The 24636-nt window shown below is 41.2% G+C and overlaps 1 protein-coding gene across 1 annotated transcript in view; it reads right to left on the reverse strand.

The window, feature by feature from the left end:
* Positions 1-18394: 18394 nt before the first annotated feature.
* Positions 18395-24636, reverse strand: part of LOC108100677 (meiosis regulator and mRNA stability factor 1) — a 35544-nt gene continuing 29302 nt past the window's right edge. The window contains 6 exon segments of the mRNA XM_043207883.1: positions 18395-18686; positions 18735-18941; positions 18944-19260; positions 19329-19590; positions 19647-21455; positions 21507-21638. Of these exon segments, the coding sequence (XP_043063818.1) occupies positions 18498-18686; positions 18735-18941; positions 18944-19260; positions 19329-19590; positions 19647-21455; positions 21507-21638 (2916 nt within the window). The 3' untranslated portion in view covers positions 18395-18497.

Consider the following 24636-nt stretch of genomic DNA (forward strand, 5'->3'; position numbering starts at 1 on the left):
TCGTATGCCCCTCTCGCCATCATCGAATTCTTCTATTAACTCGCTAACCTCTCGCTCATCAGGTATACTACGCACACTATCATGTGGGTACTTGTTCACTCGCTTTGTAGTTAATGATTTCAACAAATATCGATCTCCATCTAGCAGTTCAGTAATAACAAATGGACCCTTAAATTTGGGATCCAATTTTGTTTGGTGTCGTTCCTCGCTCTTCAACAATACATGATCCCCAATTTTATGCTTCACTATTTGTGCATGCTTCTTATCAACCCTTGCTTTCTCGTACACTGCATTCTTGTCAATATTCTCCTTAGCCTTTTCTCTAGCTTTCTCCAAGTCGACTTGCATTTCTTCATTGATAGTCAACATTCCCATAGGCCTCGCCTCTTTACCTATCAACAACTCTAATGGACTATGTTGAGTCACCCGATTAGTAGTGCAGTTAATAGCCAATTGTATTTCTCCCAATGACTCCTGCCACGAACGCTCGCTAGTCTCTACTGCCGTTAACATGCTCTTCAACACACTCATCACGCGCTCTACCTGGCCATTCGCCCTGCTAGCACCTGTCGCTATTGTGTGTAATTCAATTTTATTTGTAGAACAGAACTTGCGAAACTCGCCACTCGTAAAGCATCTTCCTTGGTCCGCTACAATCCTACTGGGGACACCGAATATTGACATGGCAGATTCAGACCGACTGTATGCAGCTTATGGAATCTAGGTTCCAAGTATGATGTAAATAGACGAATTTAGTGAAGGCATCAATTTGTACGATAATGTACTCCTTTTCGTCTTTTTTGCCACTTAATTTCCCACTAATATCGATATGAATTGTGTGCCAGGGTATCTCGATTTTGGGAATGGGGTTTAGTTCTGATTGTGTTTTGCCCGATGGCGATTTTGACAATTTACATATCACACAATTTTCTACGAATTTTCGGACATATTTACTCATATTTTCAAACCAATACTGCTCGTAGGCCTTATCTAACGTCTTTTGCCACCCTAAGTGCATTATGCTCTCGTGAATGTGATTAATTACCTACCATCTAAACGCTCTCGGAACAACAGGTAAACATCGCGTCTTGCCATTTCTTTGAATAATGCGATGCAACAAACTCTTCCTAATTTCATATGTGTTTGCCATCTCTTTCTGCATTTTATCACTATTTAATTCATTTATAATTCTCTTTATATCTTCATCGCGCTGCTGTTCGGATACTAGCCAGTTGTGAGTGATAGTTGCCAAGTCAACTCGTACTTCACTTATTTTGTTTGTATTCGTCGGAACTACTACCGAAACAGGATTTCTTGATAAGCAATCAACGTGTGCCATTTGGCTTCCCTTTCGATACTCTACTTGAAATTCAAACGGCTGCATAAATGACCACCATCGATGCACCCGTGAGGTCAGTACTGCTTTCTCTCGACTCGCCTTAACGGAATTGCAATCTGTATATACGGTGAACTTTCTACCACTAAGGTAATGCCTGAAATGTTTGATGGCATTATATACCGCCAGCGTTTCGAGCTCGTATGAGTGATACCTCGATTCTGATAGTGTAGTGCATTTGCTGAAATATTCTACTACCCTGCGTTTGCCGTCTACTTTGTGTATAAGCATAGCACCATACCCATTGGCACTTGCATCTGTGTGCAGCTCAATCGGAAATTTGGGATCGAATATAATCAATACAGGGTCACTAGTTAAAGCTTTAATAATTTTCTGACGAATTTTTTCATGTTCTTCTTTCCATTCAAATTCATTTAATTTCGAAGTCAATTGATATAGCGGCTTCATTTCTTCCGAAAAACGTGGAACAAATTGCCTAAAATAGGATGCCAAACCTATAAATTGTCTAATCTGTGTTACTGAAGCTGGTTTAGGGAGTTGAGACAATGCTTGGATTTTTCGTGGGTTGGGCTTTATTTCACCCTCTTTTATAAGAAAACCTACATATTCGATCTGTGTGTGTAAGAATTGACATTTTTTTACATTAAAAGAAAACCCTGACTTTGATAACACACTCAACACCTCCTCTAGTCTCTCATATGCTTCCTCTTTTGATTTTGAAATAATTAACACGTCATCTATATAGACCACTGCATAGGTATTAACTAAATCCCCCAAGGCTCGGACTATGGCTCGTTGGAAAACAGCAGACGCGTTCTTAAGGGGTTATATACCTTTTTCACCAGAGAAATACAGGGTTTTTATTTATTTTTTTTAGCATGTTACCATTGTTTTATTTAAATACAATATAAATTTTATCAACGTACGTGTCCTTAAGTAAATTCGTATAAAATTTTGAGTGAAAATATTCATAATTGTGGAAGTTATAGTCCTTGCCGCAGAAGTCCTTTTTTCAGTAGTGGCTCACGGTGAGCATGAAAACAAGGAAACGGCTCAACAGAAAAAAAAAAAAAACTACGTTAGTATATAGTGTTACCTAGTTCGTGAACGAAGGATTTTACGAAAAAAATTTTTTACAGTTACAGTGATTATTTTTTCAAAAAAACTGATTTTTTTAGGTCTAATAATTTAGTTTTTCGCCCCAAAAAAATAGAAAAATTTGTCGAAAATAAAATTCCTTCGTTCACGAACTAGCTATTGAATCTACAAACAATCCCCCAAAATTTCAAATCGATCGGTGTAGTGGTTACCGAGATATCGTGCTCACCGCAATGACCTTTTCTCAAAAATGCGATTCCGAGATAATCGCGTTTAAAGTTTTAGCTGGACATTAGGTTGTCGTGTACACCGTGCGCTATGAACGGCTGTATCTTGGGTTCTAGTGCCCCGATCTCTAAAAAATTTTGCAGAAAAATTTTTGAAAGTATGTACATTAAAAAAATATCATAAAATTTTTTTCGATTTTTTGATTTTGAAAAAGGTATATAACTCCTTAAGTCCGAAAGGCATTGCTAGAAATTCATATTGACCCTCCGTTGTCACGAATGCGCTCCTTTCTACGGAATCGGGATGGATAGGGACTTGATAAAAACCACTGGCCATATCTAGGCTGGAAAAATATTTCCCGCCTCTGAGGCCGAGATTTGTACGGTGGACAAGATTTGCACATTGCTCTTGACAACATTGTCGCCTATGCCTCTCAAAACTACTAGATTATGGCACCTTTTTCCGGCCAGTTTCTCGCTAATTATTTCCTTTACCAGAGAGCATTCGGAAGCCGAATCAAAGAAAAATGGAAAGCGCTCACCAAATTGTATTGCTGTCCCATTAGGCTGAAGAACCGCACACATGTCTCTTCTCTCGATTACGATATTCGGTGATGCTGTCCCTTTCGTACACACTGATGCAATATGTCCAGCGCCGCCACATCTATAGCAGGTTATTGCTGATTTTTTGTTGTTATGACCATGTCTCGTCTCTCTATCGTTCGTTTTCCGCTTGCGACACTCCATTGCCTTATGTCCGAGTTTACCACAATTGTGACATCTTATCGGTGTTAGCATTTTCATCCTCTTCTTTTCAGGGCCCCGCTCCGATCCGAGGACTTCGGATTTTCTGGCGAACGAGTGAGCTTTGAGTTGTTGTTGTAGCTCTGTTCGAGTTTTTACGTTTGTTGTAAAAACTAGACGTTGCAGTCTGGGATCAATTTGCGATGTATGCGCCAAAACCAATGATATGGCGATTTCTTCATGTTTCATCCCTTTCCACTTGGTCAACAGGGATGTCACCAGACGGCTAGAACAAACCGAAAGACATTCATTGGGATTTGGGCGTCCCTTAAGCATGTTGAGCAACAGTGCAGCCGGCGTCTCATTGCCTTCGTAGCGTTCCATGAAGAGCTCCTTGAATTGTACCCAGCTCATTCCAGGAAAGCAAATCTGCGATAGCCATTGTGATGCACTACCGAGAAGCGATTTGCTAAGAGTCATCACCAGTGATGCGCCTTCTTGTGGATGTTCACATAAAATCATGTTAGATGTCCTGCACCATGCTGCAGCATTAGCGTCGGCAGCCTCAGGGTCGAACGATGGCAGCACTGCCGAAACTTCTCGAGAGGCAGGCCCCGGTCCAGACTGTGTAGCTTTAAGTGATTCCGCTATCACTTTATTTTGTGTTTCTAGAAGAGTGCGCCAGCTATTCTCCGAGTTTTCTTGTAGGGGTGGTGATCCCACTTCTGATGTTGGAGATGAGGGGTCAGGTACATTGGCCATTATGCTCACTAGTTCACTTCTTTTCTTTTCACTTCTTTTACTTTAGTCCTTTTACTACAGCGGAACGCAGCGAGTCGCAAGGATGTCTTTTTGTGTCTGTCCACTCGCGAAGGCTAGCATAGACTGCCCTTCTCCGCTGCTTTACACAGTACACCTCTCTTCCTATCCTTGCGCCACGCTCAGTAAGGATTTCTCTCCCCTTCCCTACCGCGCTCTCAATCTAAAGCTTTTCTATGTGTCATTCTCTTCTTCTTATTTCTTTTGATTTTTATTCATTTCATATTTCGATACACTGAGAGACTTAATACTAATGATTAAATCTGATTATTCTAAATAAACTCCGACATATACATAGGAAAGGAGTTAGGATATGTCAAATAGTGATAGGGATAGAATTCAAATCGGAAGAAAAATTAGGAGAAGTTTGGAGTTAATTCGGAATAGGGGACCAGCAGGTATGACTCCGCCAAAAACTCGCTCGCAAACTAACCAAGAGGAGAAATTAGAAAACGCATCGGCACCAGAAGGCATGGAGTCTCTGAGGGAGCAGAATCCAGAAGGAAGTCGAAGCGGAAGTCCAGGAGAAGCTAGTGGCCAGCAATCTGTAAGCGGAACTGGTGCCATACCGAAGTCTCTGCCTTCTGAAATAAAGACGGGAATCAATGCAGCACTGGCTCAGGCACATCAGACTTACCAGGTAGGGATGTCGTCGGAATATGATGCGTTTAAACACCAGATGCAACATGACATGATGCAGTTCATGAAGGACATCAATGACTGCATGGCGGAGTGGCGCAGGGAGTTTGTGAGGGAAAACGCAGATGCTATCATTTGATCCGAGGATGCTACAGCAACCTCCGCCAAACATGCTGCCGTCCGTGCGTCACCAGATGGGATTCCCGCCGCCAACCTCGGGGGCATTCTCAGAGAGGCAGGAGCTGAATCGACACGCCTCGGAAGGATATCCGCAAGCCGCCTGGTCGACGGATCCTGGAAACGGGGGGACACAGCAAAACGGAAATCCAGGGCAAGATCCGCGGCGAGAAAACGGGACAGCAGTCGAGTCCGCGTTTAAAGTTGGTCAGCTGCGTAAGTGGGGGCTAAGTTTCGATGGAAGTCCAAAAAGTATGCCCGTATCCGAATTTATATTTCGCCTTGAACATCTACAAAGGTCGTACCAGGTTCCATGGAAGGAGGTTCTAAGAGAATTTCACATATTAGTGGAAGGACAAGCAAAGGAATGGTACTGGATGTACGTGAGGTCGACGGAGAAGGAAGAGTGGCCTTACCTGAGGTATGCACTACAGCAGCAGTTCCAGAGTCACCGATCCAATTTCGAGCGAGAATATGAGTTGCGAGAGCGAAAGCAGAAGCCAGGAGAATCCAATGAGGTGTACATCCAGACCATGCTAGCGCTCAGATCTTGTCTAGAGATGCCTTTTTTTGACTTCGAACTGATAAAGGTGATCAAGATGAACATTAGGGATCAGATTTCGAGAATAATATACCCGATATACATAACAAACCTGGACCAACTCCGAAACGAAGTCCACGACGCAGAAAGAATATTGGCGACGCGATGGACCAGACAGCCGAACCATCTCGAGACTCACCGGGGATATAAGGATCGTTCGAGAGTAGATGAGCTTTGTCCAGAACCCGTCGGAGAAGAGAGTGGACCTGTGGAGCAAGAAGAAGTGGAAGCATTAGCTAGACACTGGGAGAACCACAGAGAACGACCACCACTTACCTGTTGGAATTGTAGAGCCGTGTGACATACATTCAATGCGTGTGAGTCAGAGGTGTTGAAGGTATTCTGCTTCAAGTGTGGACTACCCGGGGTGAGAACTCCAAGATGCACGCGATGTCAAACGGGAAACGGCGGGACGAGCATGGGCAAGAACGAGGAACCACGCTCCAACCCGTTTGCAACGAACAAATAAAATCCTCGTCAAATTGCATGCCTAATGATAAGAATAGCGATAAAAAAATTAATAAAATTAGTAGGATTATGATAAATGTAAACAAACCTGCACGTAGCATTAAATGGTCGAAACGTGAACCTGTAGCAGTCCAAAAGGCGAATTACCAAGAGGCCAGGAACCGTATAATAGGGACATATAGCCCGGACCGACACACTTCTCCAAAAATTGCCAGAGCCCGTAGGAGAAGTCAACAGCGAAAAAAGGAAAGAAGGATGATTTGCTCGGCCATCAGAGCTGCGATGGAAGGCGACAATAGACCATTCGCAAAGGTCATGATAGAAGACTTGGAAATCGTGGGTCTCTTGGATTCCGGGGCATCAGTCAGCTTACTCGGGGAAGGTTGCCTAGAAATAGTGGAGAGGTTAGGACTGAGATTAGAGAGATCACAATCGATAATGAAGTCAGCAGGAGGTACGCAACATCGAGTAGTGGGAAAGATTCAGCCCAACGTCTCGTACAATGGGATGATACATCGATTGCCGATACTCCTTGGTCCTTCCTTGAAGCAAAAATTATACCTTGGAATAGATTTCTGGAGGAAATTCCAATTAGCCCCAGAGGTAGTGGGGGTAGAATCCTTACACCATGTGGAATCCGAATTCGTGGCCAAAGGAGAACCGATAGAAGCACATATCCTATCCCCCAGAACAAGCTGAGCAGCTGGAAGAAGCAAAAAGACATTTTTTGACATACGAAAGTCAGGGATTAGGACTCACCAAGGTGGAAGAGCATTCGATCCAGTTAGTTGAAGGAGCCGTACCCGTCAAGGAGAGATTCTTTCCAGTTTCTCCGGCAAAACAACAACTGCTGTTCGCAGAAGTCGATGAAATGCTACGATTAGGAGTCATCGAAGTAAGTGAAAGTCCTTGGAATAACCGAACGACACTGGTACAGAAACCTGGCAAAAATAGACTATGCTTAGACGCGAGAAAGCTTAATGCACTCACAATTAAGGATGCTTACCCACTGCAAAACATTGAGTCAATCTTAAGCCGGGTAGATGAGACAATCTTCATCAGCAGCATCGATTTAAAACACGCGTTCTGGCAAGTGGAACTCGATGAAAAAAGTCGCCCATCAACCGCTTTCACAATACCCGGGAGGCCACTTTATCAGTTTCGGCGGATGCCATTCGGCTTATGCAATTCGGCTCAAAGGTTGTGTAGGGTAATGGATAAAGTAATCCCACAACGTCTTCGCTGCCGCGTCTTTGTTTATTTGGACGACTTACTGATGATCTCCAAGACTTTCGAAGAACACTGCAGTTTACTGCAAGATGTGGCAGAGTGTTTGACTAAAGCGAACTTGCCGATCGGACTACACAAATCAAAGTTTTGTTTTAAGTACTTGCGGTATTTAGGATATATCATCGGTGATGGTGCCTTACGTACAGATCCGAAGAAAGTTGAGGCGATTATGCGAATCGAAGTTCCCAAAAATACGCGGCAGCTACGCAGCTTCTTAGGAACCGCAGGATGGTATCGAAGGTTCATCCAGAACTTCTCCAGTATAAGTGCGCCGCTCACTGACTGCCTGAAGAATAAAACAAAATTTACTTGGACGGAAGAAGCAACGACGGCATTTGAAACGCTGAAGAAAGCCCTCACCTGTGCACCCGTTTTGGCTCATCCAGATTTTGGGAAGCACTTCTGGATCCAGTGCGACGCCAGCCATGTCGGAATTGGGGCAGTGTTATACCAACAAGACGTATAGGGATCGGACCGACCAATAGCTTTCTTTTCGGCGAAACTCAGAGGAGCACAACTGAATTACAGCGTCACCGAGAAAGAGTGTCTTGCCGCAGTAAAAGCCGGGGAAAGATTCCGGCCATACGTGGAGTTGATGCCGTTTACAATCGTGACCGATCATGCAAGCCTGCAATGGCTTATGACGTTAAAAGATTTAAACGGAAGACTGGCGCGGTGGTCACTAGCATTGCAGGCATTTGACTTCAATATCGAGCACCGGAAAGGGAAAGACAACATCGTGGCTGACATGTTATCCCGACCGAACGAGGTAGCCGAAGTAGAGTTCTTCGATTTCGAATCAACGGAGTTTGAGAGTCCCGAATATCTGGAAAGACTGCGATTAATTGAAGAGCATGGAAATGATAAGTTTCCGAACTTACGTGTGGAAGAAGGACTTCTCTTCAAGAAGACACAGTTTTATAGGGAAGAAAGCGAAGAGTTTGAATGGAAACTATGGATTCCTGAAGCTCTGACGACGACTTTGATCCAGCAAGCTCACTGCGGCAACATGGCAATGCATGGAGGTATGGGAAAGACTTTAGCGAGACTCCAACAGATGTTTTACTGGCCCAAAATGGTAGTTTAAGTCCGAGAGTTCGTAGCAGCTTGTGAAAACTGCAAGGAAAACAAGCATACAACACAGATAAAACGACCAATGATGGGAAAGGAAGTAGAGTCAGACCGACCCATTCAAAAGTTGTACTTGGACTTCCTAGGAAAATATCCGCGCTCCCGCCGAGGAAATACCATGCTGTTCATCGTGTTAGACCACTTAACCAAATTTGTATGGTTAAAAGCGATGCCGAAAGCCACGTCGACAGCTGTAATCCGATTCCTGCAAGAAAATATTTTCACACAATATGGAGTTCCAGAAATTATCCACACGGACATCGGAAGACAATTCATCTCCCAGGAATTTGAAAATATGTTGCAAGAATATGGGATTACACATATGAAAACAGGAAGATACGCACCGCAATCCAATGCTTCAGAAAGAGTAAATCAATCAGTATTAGCCGCAATTCGAGTGAACATCCAGGACGACCACACACGATGGGATGAACACTTAGCAGACATCCAAGCGTCGTTGAGGTCATCTGTCCATAACAGCACTGGAACTTCTCCATACTTCGCCATGTTCAGCCAACATATGTTTACACATGGGAAGGATTACTCACTGGCTCGCAAGCTGAGTGCTCTCAATGAAGCAGAAGTAGCCCAATTGCCCAGATCCGATCGACAACAGCTGTACAGGAAGAAAATAAAAGAAAGGATACATCTGGCCTACGAAACAGCAGCAAAAAATTACAACCTGAAGGCACGAGAAGTTCGATACTCACCGGGACAGGAAATATACAAGAGGAACTTCGTACTTAGTGACTTTAGCAAGAGCAGAAACTCCAAGTTTTGCCGTAAGTACACTAAATGCCGAGTCACGAAGGCGTTGGGAAACTCCCTGTACGCGTTGGAAAACTTGCGCGGCCATCCTTTGGGAATTTTCCATGCAAAGGACCTCCGACAATAGTGACCGGCTAGCAAATCACACTCACCAGATCTCAATCTCAGGGTGGTGGCCTACGTTGGGCTGGACAGAATCAACACAATATCTTCAGACGCACATCCTCCACTCCTGTTCCGCGACAAGCATCGGAACCGTAGTGTGCTTGTTATGTGCTAAATTACACAAATTTCAAACTCGACCAAGTTGTTTACATTGGGCCAGATGACGATAGACTCGTGAGTTCAGGGAGTCGGACAAGCGAGTCCATTATGGAACTGGTTCCTTAGACCGGATAACGCCCAATGAACCGAAGAAGATTTTGAGTGATTTTGGAAAAGAGAGGATCAAAAATAAAAAAAACGACAAGGAGATAGGAAAGGGCAAGAGTCAGTGGGCAAAGACGGTTCGGTTAGCAGAAAATTCAATTATATAATAATTTCAATTTCTACCTGTGAGGGAAAATTTAATCTAATTTGTTTTGATATGAGTGGAGTTAATAAATTTAATTAACAATAGAAAATTCCGGAGTGAATAAACACGGGAGAGGAAGACGAAATTCTTTGGAGGAAGGAAGAAGATCAGCCACCCGGAAGAGACAATTTTTCGCACAAGAAAATTGGCCACTCATTCCGGGGTGGCTACAGGTTTTTATCCCCAAATATATATTTGTTTTGTCAACCGGAATTCGCAAAATTAAAACTACAAACAGACTCATAGTTATTCACCATTATATTTATTACAAATTATTTATAAACTCCTACATAATTAACGCCTCATAATTAATTTTTATTATTTATTCAAATTGTGATATCCGCCCTATTTATTTATTTATTTATCTAATTATTATTATTTATTTATTATTTATATATATGTTCCATGTAATCGTCCTCCGGTACCGTGGGTAGGTGTAATATGTTAGCATTTAAGTATAGAAACGAATTTATAATGAATTAAAAAAAAAAATAATGAACTTAAGTGAATAGATTCCTCAAGTGGGGGTGAGATGATATAAAATGTTTCCACGAAAACGATACTTGGGAGATGTGTCCGAGATTTGCACGAGGATGCACTCATGGTTGGGAGGGACTCCTAGGGCTACCAATTTGGCGAGGTAGTCCAGTCTGGATATTCCTAAAAATCCGTTGTGTTAAAAATAGTTGTTGTTAAAGTTTGAAATTCCGTTTTGTTTATTTTTGTTGTGTCTGCCGTGTAAGTGTTCGCCATGGTTGTTCCCCTCCCTGGGATATCGATGGCTAGTCGGCAAGCTCCACCCGAAAAAGGCAGGACGTGACATAGTGATGAATTAAATTCAGATGAAGACGAAATTTATGATGATAATGTTTTAAGGCTTACAGTAGTGAATGTTAAAGAAGAAAATGATAAATGTAATGAAAATGTAAAAGTAAAAGAAATAAATAACAATAAATGTATAGAAAAAAGTAATGTAAATGTAAATGATAAAAATAAAAACAAAAATAGTAATATAAGTAAATATAGTTTGGTCACAAGAAGTATGTCCAAGAGTATCAGGAGATCCTCCATGTCTGGATAGCCGAATTGTAGTAGTAAGTTAGTCCTAAGCAACACTGTGCAATATTAGATTTAAGTATTATACAACACTATGCTCCCTCTTACGAGAGAGCATGAAGGAAGAGGATCTTCAATAAACAGGCAGTTCAAGTTTGGCTGCAAAGGAAACATCACGTGTGTGTGCGCTTACTAAAAGAGGTAAAATTTGTTTGTTTGTTTGTTTGCAACGAATAGGCTCCGGAACTACTGGTCCGATTTAAAAAATGCTTTCACCGATAGAAAGCTACATTATCGTGGAGTAAAACAGGCTATAATTTATTTTGTAAAAATTAGGGATCCGTAAGTTGCTACCTCATCACACTGACAAAGTATTTTAATTCAATTTTTGTGGTTTTCATTGATCATTTCCAAGTGAATTAAGTTTTTATACCCTTGCAGAGCAAAGGGTATTATAATTTTGGCCAGAAGTTTGCAACGCAGTGAAGGAAACACCTTAGACCCCATAAAGTATATATATTCTTGATCAGCATCACGAGTAGAATCAGAATACGTCTGTCCGTCTGTCCGTCTGGCCGTCTGTCCGTCTGTCTGTTTCTCTTCAAACTAGTCTCTCAGTTTTAAAGCTATCTTGCTGAAACTTTCCCAAAAGGTGTGTAGTCATTGCACGCAGTATATAAGTCGGAACAGGCCGGATCGGCCGACTATATCGGATAGCTCCCATACGAGAGAATGAAATAAAAAATTCTCACGCCGTTGTTTTTGATCAGATCGATTTGATTTCTTCAAGATGGCGTTTTCTAACTGTTATTGAATTTTGGATTAAATTTGATTAAAATCGGATAAAAGAATTTTTATTAAAATTAAGTTGAACTGTGAAAATTATGTGGATCGTGCATTTGAGGATAAATTCACCACTCTGTCCATAGTCCAAAATGCTTAGACGACGACGTGCAAACATTGGCTGCAGACATCCAAGCCAGCAACAAGTATATTCACAAAACTTAAGGGGGGAAATACAATTAGAAGGCCTGAAATGAGGGCTATCTTTGGGAGTGGATTGCAAGTAGAGTATTAAATGAATCTTAGTGATTCTTTTTGCATGTTATTGGGTAATTATTGAGCAATAAAAATCAGTCAAGTTTTTTGAAAAATATTGTAATTAAGCCCATTTATGATCAATAATGTGGAGTCGTGTTTTTAGGGAAGGACTTTGCGCCGTGCAGTCTCCAGGTCCAGGATCACGACTTAAACAAAAAAAAGCAACTGGGCTTTAAACTTAAAGGTACAGCGCACACCATGAATTAAACCATATTTAAAAAAATTATTTGTCCATTAAAAAATTTTAGGTTAAAAAAAAATTTCAAAAATAACGATTTTCTTTTGACTTTGATTGTAAAAAAAACATGTTATAACAAACAAATATGAAAAACCGTTATATTCATGGTGTGGAGAATTTAATTTCAAACATAATGCAAAAAACCGCATTCGATTAAAATAAAATCTCTGACCTGTACATTGCACGGCGACTTTGAAAACACGACTTTTCAGGAGAAGCGTTTAAAGTTTACTTTTGTGCATGTCCGCCATATGACACACCCTCACTAAATTGCGTATAACTCTGAAAATAAGTACCGGACGGCTTTATGCTTTTAAAGGCTTACTCCCAGATATATTTGGAGTACATTAAGCCAAAAAAATTTTTTCGAAAAAAAAATTTTCTAATTGTATTTCCCCCTTAAGCGAAGAAAGATAAATGAGCACATGGAGATTATTGGCATCATTCAATCGCTTGGCATTCCAATATGATCCCACTGCGAACTACAGTGATAATGAAAATTTAGGTATTGGACCAATGGCGACTATATACCGATATTGCAGTGCGTTAAAGTTTAAAAGAGAAACGGCTGGATTGTGCTGCGCAAGTGGAAAAGTCAAACTGGAAAAGTGTTAAATCACCATCTTTCTATACTTCCATATATTTGAAAAATGTTGCAACATTGACTATTATTTTGTTAAACTGTGTTGACCAGCGAAGCGGACACAGGACCTAGGTATAATATATATTTGCCAACATATTTGCTGAGGAACAAGCACAGCTACAAAACAAATTGTGGGCCCAAGATCTTGTTGTAAGTTATGTGAAGTGGTACTTCTAGTTATTGAATGTGAATTAACCCTTGAAGGTACAATTGAAGTTGGCATTCTTGCGTTAGGATTTTGTTGAAATTAAAATAAATTAACTTAAATTTTCTAAAGTTTAATATGCAATTAAAACTTGAATAATATGATTTAAAATTTAAAGTATTGTACTATTAATTATGATATTTTTTTTGTCATTAAGGGAATATATGATCATTTAAAGATATCGCTGAGTCTGTCTAAAAACAAAATGCTAAGGAATTATCGAGGGTAGAACACGTTTTGATTTTATGTTAGGGTAATGCCTAACATTCACATTATTACCATGGTAGGGTGGGTTCAGAATGGGTGATCAATTTCAACTAAGATTACCACAAATCGTGTTTGCTTGCCTCCTCCTATCAACTATATCGTTAAGGATCATTATGCTGATATCTTTGGTTATTTTTGTATGGATTAGAGTAGAGTCCGTAAGTGCACATTATTTTTATTATGTGGTGAGTTAAAGGAGAACATAGGATAGGAAAAATCCCGACCCCAATACCAGCTAAGCGTTAAATTTCCTCTCCAACCGAGGGCGTGGAGAGAACGATTTCCACCCGTACCATTTTACCATTACAGATACGATGATCAGAACCGTACCACTTTATCTTTACGGATAAAACGGTGCCCAGAAGGTGGGGCAAACTAGCGTGGATTATTTTATTTACCCATACCATTACAAATTGTAACAACCAAAGCTTGAAATTCTTTGGCACCCCAAGTTTAAATGGTGTAGTCTATTATGCGCATTCATCTAAATAAAAACCAGCGGCTTTTTTTTTTTTGCAATTTTTCATTTTAAGGAAAGTTTTTATTAGAGTATTTGGTGTTAGACATTGGGAGCACTAGAATCTCAAAAGTAATATTTTTTTTTTTAAATAAAATAGTTTAGAATGAATGTATTAATTCTAGGCTTACTATCTGTGTTTGGTCATGCCACAGCCCAAATCCAATGATTATATTTAAATCGTAACGTAAAACTAAACTCTTGATGTTTGCTTTGTTTTGCTATTTGCCCTGCGCGGCAACACTGTTTTGATTGTCATTGCTAACTACCTTTTTTGCACTTTTTCGCTTATCGCTGCCTGGCCCTTCGTCCACGGCAAGCTTCATGTAATTCGATTTCGTACTCGCTTACAAGAAGGCACGAACGCTGATCGCTTGTTAAAATCTCTCGCGTCTATATACTTTCGCTAAAGGCACAGACAAATCGGTCTGCCTGCTGCAATACCTTTTCGCTGAAAAAAGGCACAGACAATTCGGTCTGCCTGCCTAATTCAAACCAACAAACAAGAACTTTATGAATTTCAGGCCTGGTGCCAATTAATAAATAAGTGCAATTTTAAGCTAAAATTCGTGCGATTTTTATTTACTTGGGCACAAGGTAATGGTTGGTAAAAAAGCTTACTGACCCAACATCTTGGTGACCCCGACGTGATCGTTAAACAATAAAAATTCGAAAATCGAACAAATAATCTTATTATTTTCGTTCGGTTTAAAAGTTGGTGATCGTGCATATCAATAACTTCAGCAGAACATAAGCGCAACATAAGCTTCGCTAAACCCTCGCACACACCCGCCCCCGCGCATTGTAAAGTGCATTTCGTTTTCTTTTGTGCCGTCGTTCCCGCTTTAAACGTTTTTACAGCGGCGACAAACGTTTTGTTCGCGGGTTCAGTGCCTATATATATCTATATATATATATATTTAAATAGACGCACATTTTTGGCGCTAATCAGTGCACAGTGGGACGATATCAGTTTGCAAGTGACTAATTTTAAAAGATATAAACCCACATATCAACAACATGTCGACTGACACAGCGGTTGCTGCTCCAGTTGCGGGAGCAAAATTTTATAAATTAAAGGCTGGCTCAATGCTTTCGAAAGCTAAAGCCTTCGAGAAGACCCTGACCAACGAGATGCTTCAGAATATGACCGAGGAAGAACTGCAACTTCGTGTTCAAGCCCTGGACGAGAGCAAGACCGCATTTCTTCAAATCCATGACAGACTTGAGGAGCTGGACTTTGACGAAATCGGAAGCATGGTTCGAGATGACTTTGAGGAGCTGGTCATATCTGCAAAAATCAGGTTGAATCGCGAAATGGGTAAGCGAAAGGGTCCGGCAATTCGCAGCTCCACACTCAGGCCAGAGCCCTCCATGGATTTCCATTCCATGTCAGCGGCTAGGAGATCTCATTTGCCCGAATTGAGACTGCCTGATTTTTCTGGGGGCTATACCGAATTTGCGGAATTTCAGTCAATGTTCAAGGCCATTATCGACAACGATGTTGAGCTATCCAACATTGAGAAGCTGCAGCATCTCAAGTCGTGCTTGAAGGGTTCCGCCTTGGACACAGTTCGGTCTTTGGAAATTTGCGATATTAATTATGCTGTGGCCTGGGAATTATTGAACAACCGGTTCAATAACAAGCGTCTCATTTTCCAATCCCATATTAACGCAATCTTGAGTCTCCCCAAAGTCGACATGCAGTGTGCCACGAAGCTGAGAGAAATGTCTGACAAAATTAACGCAAATCTACGTGCTCTCCAGTCTATGGGTTCGGTGGAGCAAATTTCGAACTGCGTGATTATACATGTCTTACTCCAGAAATTAGATAGCCAAACTCAGGCCAATTGGGAAGAATCTGCAGCGATTGATGAAATTCCTTCGATTGGTCATTTTACTACATTTCTGTCAAAGCGTTGTCAAAAACTGGAGAACATAGAGCACACTGCAGCTTTGTATTCGAATTGTTCACCATCAAGAAACACTCACAGCAGAAGTATTTTAATTGCCACCAACACTTCCGGACATGCATGTGCTGTGTGTGACAACAGTGATCATTCTATTTACAACTGTGATCAATTCTCCAGTCTATCAATACAAGAGCGCATTCAAAGGGCAAAGGGATTGGCGCTGTGTCTCAATTGCTTGAAGAAGGGGCATCAGATGCGCAATTGTCGGTCAGGTTGTTGCCGAATTTGCGGCTCCAAGCATCACAGCCTTTTACACCTTGGCTCTCAGCCTTCGACCGAGGTTCAGCGAGCTCCCGTGGCGGAACCAAGTACGTCAAACGCAATCGTTTCTAGCCCTGCTACCTCTTTGCTGGTTCAGAATGTGGATTCTGATACAGTATTTCTTCCAACTGCAGTCATGAGCATTCAAAGTCAATCAGGTGCTTGGATCCCATGCCGTGCGCTGCTAGACTCGGGATCACAAGTCCACGTTGTGACCTCCCGACTAGCTGACCAATTGCAATTGCCTAAATCGAAGTCAACCGTATCAGTTGCTGGACTTGGAAATGCTCGCTTGGACTCTGAAGGAGTTTCTGTTTGCATCACGTTAAAGTCGCATACCTCCAATTACTCCACATCCCTAACTGCGCTTGTTGCTCCAGCGATTACCGAAAGTCAACCCAGTTCGAACGTTAAGCCCGATGGCTGGAAAATTCCCTCCAGTGTTCAGTTGGCCGATCCTGAATTTTATAAATCTCAGAATATTGATCTTCTCATTGGCGCAAGCATGTTTTTTGAACTATTATCCGTAGGGCAGATTAAGTTAGCTGCTGGGTTACCCCTATTACAGAATTCGAGGCTTGGTTGGATCGTAACAGGAGGTGGATCTTCTTCTATAGAGGCAACTGGATTACAGGATCAAGCTGTGCATCGTAAATTGATTTCTGCTCGCATGGATGACGTTGACGATCTGATCATAGAAGGGCAATCATCACAGGAGGTCCTCGAAATCAACGACGTCCGTGATCAAATTCCTGACTTGGAAAAGGAAACATTCCTGAAGATTTACGATGGCAGCGACAAGACGCTCGGTCTTGCCTGGGACCCTGTAGCGGATGTTTTTCGTTTTTCCCTTTCTTCCATACAGGTCTCTCCAAAGCCATCTGCCAAGGCCAAAATCTTCCTGCAACAAGTCTGGAGAGAAAAGTTGGAGTGGGATAAGAGCTTTTCTGTTGTCCTGTTGCCATCTGACATGGGTCGTACCCATCAAATGAAGTCTCTTCAACGTGCGTTGGATCCAACAGCTGATGGCGAACGAGAGGTGCATCTACTTTTTTCAAAGTCTCGTGTGGCACCTTGGAAGACTCTCACGGTTTCCAAATTGGAGTTCTGCACTGCCTTGCTACTAGCGCAACTGATGCGGGACGTACGCAACATGAAGCTCTTCGTTTCTGCTGAAGCGTTATCATCGATAAGCTATGAACCCTTACGATTTCAAGTATTTGTTACTAATCAAGTATCTTTAATTAAAGAGCTATCCAGTGGCATAAATATACCGACTGACTGCAATCCAGCCGACATCTTGATAATAGAAACTTCCCCGAGAGAGCTTCTGGAACCTGCCCTTTGGTTCACCAGCCCAGCGTTTCGTCTCGAGAATCGCAATGCGCAGCATCCTACACTGGACTTGCATCGGAAGAGCATGCATTCTGGTCCGCCAGCGCTGCTCGCTTACATGCGTCTTCAATGTTGGCAGCAACGACATAGGTGGCGCACTCCCAAACCTGCGCTACAAATCGACGAGGTCGTCTCCACGTTGCCTCCGCTTCAATGGCCTTTAGCCAGCGTCATGGAAATTGTGTCTGGATCCGATGGAGTTGCTCGTGTGGCTCGAATCACTCGAAGGGCTGTACCCAAGCTGTGCGTGCTTCCGAAGCTGGATCTGGTTGAAAGCCCTGGTCTTTCAACGGGGGAGGATGTTTGGTCATGCCACAGCCCAAATCCAATGATTATATTTAAATCGTAACGTAAAACTAAACTCTTGATGTTTGCTTTGTTTTGCTATTTGCCCTGCGCGGCAACACTGTTTTGATTGTCATTGCTAACTACCTTTTTTGCACTTTTTCGCTTATCGCTGCCTGGCCCTTCGTCCACGGCAAGCTTCATGTAATTCGATTTCGTACTCGCTTACAAGAAGGCACGAACGCTGATCGCTTGTTAAAATCTCTCGCGTCTATATACTTTCGCTAAAGGCACAGACAAATCGGTCTGCCTGCTGCAATACCTTTTCGCTGAAAAAAGGCACAGACAATTCGGTCTGCCTGCCTAATTCAAACCAACAAACAAGAACTTTATGAATTTCAGGCCTGGTGCCAATTAATAAATAAGTGCAATTTTAAGCTAAAATTCGTGCGATTTTTTATTTACTTGGGCACAAGGTAATGGTTGGTAAAAAAGCTTACTGACCCAACAATCTGCTCAACAGGAATAAATCGAAAGGCGTTATAATATCAATAAGTCTATTTTATTTAGGACCTCTTATTTGGGTATTTATTTTATTTGATTTTTTTGTTGCTATTATAGCATAATGTATAAGTAAAGAAACATTAAAAAATTGTATTTTTATTATGCTATTTTACGATCATGATTATCAAAATGAAAAAGCTGGCGCCTTAAATTCTCATTTTTAGAAATAGTATATGGGGAAAGAAGCATTGGAAAGATATTCTTCGCCTTAAGTTCGGCAATTTTAATGTTCTCCGTTTGGTGTTCCGATCGTGCGGTCCAAATAGGATCGATCCAGAAAGGTAATTTCTGTAAATACAGGTTAGTATTTATATTAATTTGTTTTCCTTTTTTTACCTCTTTTGTGCACGTATCCGGTTTAGGTGTTTGGTTATTTGACTGCTCATTAAAGCCTGGTTGACGTCTACACCACAACTTGGATGACGATTGTTCAAGTGAAATATCAGCTGTGATGGCAGTGCTCGATGATATATTCGTTAGATCGCTTAGAACTAGACTGGCGTTTAGTTCGCCTGACGAGTTGAACGAACCGTCAAATATTTGAACCGATGTGTTAATGCCTGAGTGTTCCTTACAGCAACATTTTTTCCAACAGTTTTCCCACAACTATTTAGCAATGATGAGTTAATTCTCTGTGGCTGAATTAAGTCACCATTATTTCCAAAGTAAGCTGGAAACATGTTTCCTTGACGATCAAAATTGCAAAGAGGATTGGCGTTACTTGAATAACTGTTGGTTATTCCTAGGCGCTTAGCCAGAGGACGAGTATATGTTACATTATTGTGAATAGTTTGACAACTGTCATGTAACATTTGGTTGGTGGGTTGTGTAACTCTACAGTGTATTACGGAACTCTGACGCACTGTGGAAATGTCAAAATCAAAAATGATTTCAGTTAGTTACATTTTTAGGGTATGTGTTAGTACTTACGCATGCAGTTTACCGTAAGGGAAACTTCACTTCTTTCCTGCGTTGGTCCATTGTTAAGAGTGAAAAGATCTTGATAAGCTGCAATCACAGAATACAGATTGGGAAATCCAAACTCAAAGGTAGTGGTAAGCCCAATATCTAAGGAGATCTTGATTTCGTACAAGTACATGCTGGTGCGCTGTTCTAGCACTTGAACAATTTTTATTAAGAACCTCATGAAAGCGGTAGGTCGAATACACTGTACGCCGGCATCATTATAAATCTAAACAACAAAAAGGAGGTTAGTTGTTGAATTGTAAATAAAAGCCCATTATTCACCTCAATTGCATGTCGCATGGCTAAGAGAACAGGCTCTGTAAGGTGGATATTGTGCCTAGCATTGTATTCGCTTAAAAATGTAGTTTTATGGTATGCTTCTGGTAAGGGTAGGGAGTGAGCTGCTGATTCGGCATCACAGGTAATTGTTGCCGAAGGAGAGTCGAATGCGGCTCGTTGAAAAAGATGCTTGCATATGTCGTAACAAAGAACTCGAAATTCTTCGTCATTATGGTGGCAGATGAGCCAAATGGTCTTATCTTTTTGCTTTAATTCAACGTAGGGCAACAATTCAAATGCCGTACACATATCAGACGCCCCTAAGGTCTGTGGCTTAATTTGATATCCGTACTTCTTTTTGTGCAGCCTGAGCACCTGGTCCAACTTCATGCAGTGTTTTGAGTTTCCAGTGACATGGCGTATGAGGTCCTCACATTGCTCAGCGAACACTCGTCTGGCCACTTTGGGTGAGAGCACTATTTTCTTGTCCTCGTCATTGTTTACCTGCAAGTCGACTAATCCATGAATTGCATCCATAAGGTCTGCCAGCTTAAGAAATCCGTAGTCACTGAGACGGCATTGGTAGGCAAAGTGGTAATGGTAGGACCGTACAAACTTTTGAAATAATATAGTGTACTGGAGGGCGTTCTGCAATAGCTCTACCATTTCACCGGCGAAAACACAGGTTTTTTCCATTTCAGAGCTTGTCTGTTTACGTTTCGGCATTGAGATAAGAATATCTTTTCCGTGCTGTACAGTGGTGAGAACTACAATGTTTGAATTAACTAGCCCATCTAAGATATCTATAATGTTGCACACACCATAGTCCGTGACGTCGAAACTACGATTTTGGGTCTGTGCAAATATTCCTGGTAACTGGGAGAGTAGCACTGAATTGTTACCTTGAGCGCGCAAAACGCGTAATAGATCTGAGGTGAACCTTCGAATTTGAGTTCGGTGGGTCAGCGTAATCTGCCGATTTTCACCATCTCCCATAATTTGCACAACAGAAGATAAGGCCTCAAAAAGCTCGATAAGCTTTGTGTAGCCGTAGTCTGCAACTCTGCATTGTTTTCCATAATGATTGTGATAGGCAGGAATGAAACGGTTAAATTTCATTGTAGACTTCGGAGACATTTTTACCAGTTCTATGACTTCGCGTGATATTTGAAAGAGAGGATCGGCTACAGAAGTTTTAAAGTAGCTTCCACCCAAGCTACTTGCACGATCATTGACGGACAAGGTATATGAACTTGATATGTCACCTTCAGGTCCTGTCTTCGAAAATTCCTTGTTAAGCTCTAACCATCCGAGAATTTTTACGCCGAAGTTGTTTATTTGAATTTGAATTCCCTGAACACAGCAGATCAAATGTTCTAAGTTGACCCCTCTATCGTTTGGCAATATCGATGCCTTTAGCTGACCTTCAATGCAGTGAAGAAGCGTAGCTACTGGAATGTCTCCTGGATGATCTTTGAGTAAGGGATATATTAGTTTTTGGATTTCCGAAATAGTCATATATACATTTGGAAGTGGCTCGATCTCCTGTTCGGCCCAACCCTTATGCTGGTCTCTTTTTAGATGAATACTACAGTAAGGCACACTGTGCTGTAGTCCTTCCATTAACGGTGAGCTTTCGAGGCTATTTATTATTTCCGGCCTTAGGCTTATAAATTTATCCTCATTTTTGTCTGAATTTATAGTACATATATCATGCATTTTGTACAAATCCAATACGCTGATCGAGGTTTTGAAACGCGACTGAAAAAGTTCTCTGAACTTATACATGGGCAGGGTAAAGTAAGGAACATCCTAAAATGTTACATTTTTTAATAGAGATTGGAGAAAAGCATTTAAGCTTACCTTTAGCAGACCCGCAACTTGGCAACGGAGGGTGTTAACCTCAGTCAAAGAGGAGTCACGAGTATAACTAACCAGCATACGCTTGTGTCCAATCTTCTTTCGGTGCAAATTAGAGACGACCTGCTTGGCAAACTGAAGAAGAAAGAGGCTTGAATGAAATACTTCCAATATAAGAGCCCAGCATGAATGAAGTTTCAAACAATTTTATACTTTTAATACAACGGAAACTTGTCTAATAGACAAAAACTTGTATGAAAACAAGTTAAAACGCTTCTCAGTAAGCACTCAGTAAGCACAATTACATGTTATTGGTTAACTTTTGAAGAGTGTTAAAAAATATTTTTAAATAAGCCTAAAGTGGTATGCGTTGTAAAGATAATGAATTCCCCAAGGTAATAAGGAAGAGTTTTAACAAAAATTTTTTTCTATTTTTGGCAGCACTTGGAAGTGAAAATGCGATTTTTGCTCCAAAAATCGCTGCTAATTTATTTTTTAAAAATAGAAAAATATTAAAAATGAAAAAAAAAACTCTACTGGATTACCTGCGTAGTTATGTGGAGCATTTGTGTTAAAAATTTGAAAAGGATCGGTTTATTAGACTTTGAGTTCTGATGTTCACTGACTTTCAAAATAACGTTTTCGGAAAATCGATTCAAAGTATTTTATACGCTTGCAGGGCAAAGGGTATCATAATTTCTGTCAGAAGTTTGCAACGCAGTTAAGGAGACACCTCAGACCCCATAAAGTATATATTGTATATTCTTGATCAGCATCACGATCAGAATCCAAATACGTCTGTACGTCTGTCCGTCTGTTCGTCTGTTCGTCTGTCCGTCTGTCTGTCTGTCTGTCTCAGGGAGCTGTTTTTGATATCTTCTAGATGGCATTTTCTAACTGCTATTGAATTTCGGATTAAATTTGATCAAAATCATATAATTCTTTCATATAGCTACCATAGGAGAGATCAAAAAATATTCGAGGTGTGTTCAAAAAGAATCGCGAATTTTGTGTTTTTTTCAAGAACGTTTTATTTATTCATGAATACCTATTTTGTCCCCTTCAAAGTAATCCCCATGAGATATTACGCACTTGTACCAACGGTTTTTCCAATCTTCGAAGCAGTTCAAAAAATCATTTTTTTTTAAATCTTATTCAGCTCCTCCTTCGATGTCATCTTTATCTCGTCAAGCGTAGTGTAACGTCGTCCTTTCATGGGCCTCTTCAGTTTAGGAAACAAGAAAAAGTCACAGGGGGCCAGATCTGGGGAATACGGTGGCTGCGGCATCATTAGTGTGTTTTTGGCCAAAAAGACGCGCACAAGCAACGATGTGTGAGCAGGGGCGTTATCGTGGTGCAAAAGCCAATTTTTGTTCTTCCACAAATCATGGCGTTTCTGGCGGATTGCTTCGCGCAAATTGCGCATAACTTAAGGTTATATTCCTTATTGACCGTTCTTCCCTGTGGCATGAACTCATGATGCACCACGCCCCTGCAATCGAAGAAAACTTTCATCAAAACTTTCACATTGAAGTGCACGGAAGTCCGAAAAGCTCTTCGTCGTTCACATCTTCTCGGCCTTCTAAGAACATTTTGTACCACCGATAAACGTTGCTTCGGTCCAAGGTAGCTTCTCCGTATGCCACAGACAAAAATTCGGAATGCATCCACGCACTTAATTTCGTTTTTCACACAAAATTTGATACAGGATCGAAGACGATCCAAAACACGTGCAAGCAAAGCAGCTGTCAACAATTAAGTGAACTTTTAAATAAAAATAAAAAAAATCGAAATTCGATACGAGGTAACCCTCAAAAATTCTAAATTCGCGATACTTTTTGAACACACCTCGTATATAAATAATGGAAAAAATTATAACGTCGTAGTTTTTAATTTCCGGAGCATGCTTTTGGAACATCAAATTTTTTAAATATACTTAAATCGAGAAAAAAAATTTCATAAAAATCAGAGTACTATGTCATATAGCTGCCATAGGAAAGATCGAAAAATCTATATAGAAATAACAGAAATAAAATGATTAGGTACATTTTAAATTTAAAAGTACAGTAGAATCCTGTTATAACGACTCCGCTTATAGTGTCCGTCCGGTTTTTTGCGACGAAAACTCCATGGCTTGATTGGTCCCTAGACAGACTTATACACTTAAATCCTTCTGCTTAGTGCGTCTTCCGGGTGTAACGACGAAAAATCGTCGGTCCCTTAAAAGTCGCTATAAGCGGATTCTACTGTAGTTGCATTCTTTGAAAAATTTATAGATTTTATTAATATTGGGGATGGATATTTCGAGATGGGATGATGGAAGGGAATTTGGGAAATGGCGTTTCCTAATACTTGCTAATCTTGGGCAGGCGTCTAATAAGTGGGTGGTGGACAGGATTTGTCCACAAAGTTGGCAGTTAGGCCGGTCTTCACCTGAGAGGAGGTGGCTGTGTGTGGCTTTGCAGTGTCCAGTACGGAGACGAACGAAGAGCGTAGATTTGGCGCGGCTGCATTTTGCAAGGTACCGAACCATCTCTAAGTTGGGATTTACTTTTTTGTACCCATGATGGAAGGATGCCCAGCCATCGATCCTGATGTTATTTAGGTAGATGGAAAGGGCTCTCCTTATGTCCTTTTGGGATAACCGTTAAGGTTGGAGATATTGCTGTTAACTTAGCTGTGGCTGGGCACCCAGAACAGCACCAGCTTCGTGGGCCTCTGTATTAATGAATCTCTTATGTTGCAGGTCGTTGGATTTCTGTTTTCAATATTTCGAACTGCTTCTAGCGATGAAAGGCCATCGCTGCAAATCACAAATCTTCCGCGTCTCTTTTGGGTGTAGGTTATAGCTGAATGTATGGCTACTGCCTCTGCTGAGAATGTTGAGTAGTAGTCTGGTAGTTGGCCGGCAGCAATGATGTGTCCATCCTGATCTACACATGCGAATGAGGTGTTGTGTTCGCATTTTGACCCATCGGTGAATAGCCACGTTCGGTTTTTAAATATCGGCTTGCTCGATTCTTCGGCAAAAACTTTGCGGTAGGACTCTCCAGGGGTGATATCCTTGGGAAGTTTTTGAAGTCCCGTCTAAATGGCGGAGTCCCGTAGTAGCCATGGTGGTGAAGGAAGTTTA

Source organism: Drosophila ficusphila, unplaced genomic scaffold (genome assembly GCF_018152265.1).
Source record: "Drosophila ficusphila isolate 14025-0441.05 unplaced genomic scaffold, ASM1815226v1 contig_348, whole genome shotgun sequence".
NCBI lineage: Eukaryota > Metazoa > Arthropoda > Insecta > Diptera > Drosophilidae > Drosophila > Drosophila ficusphila.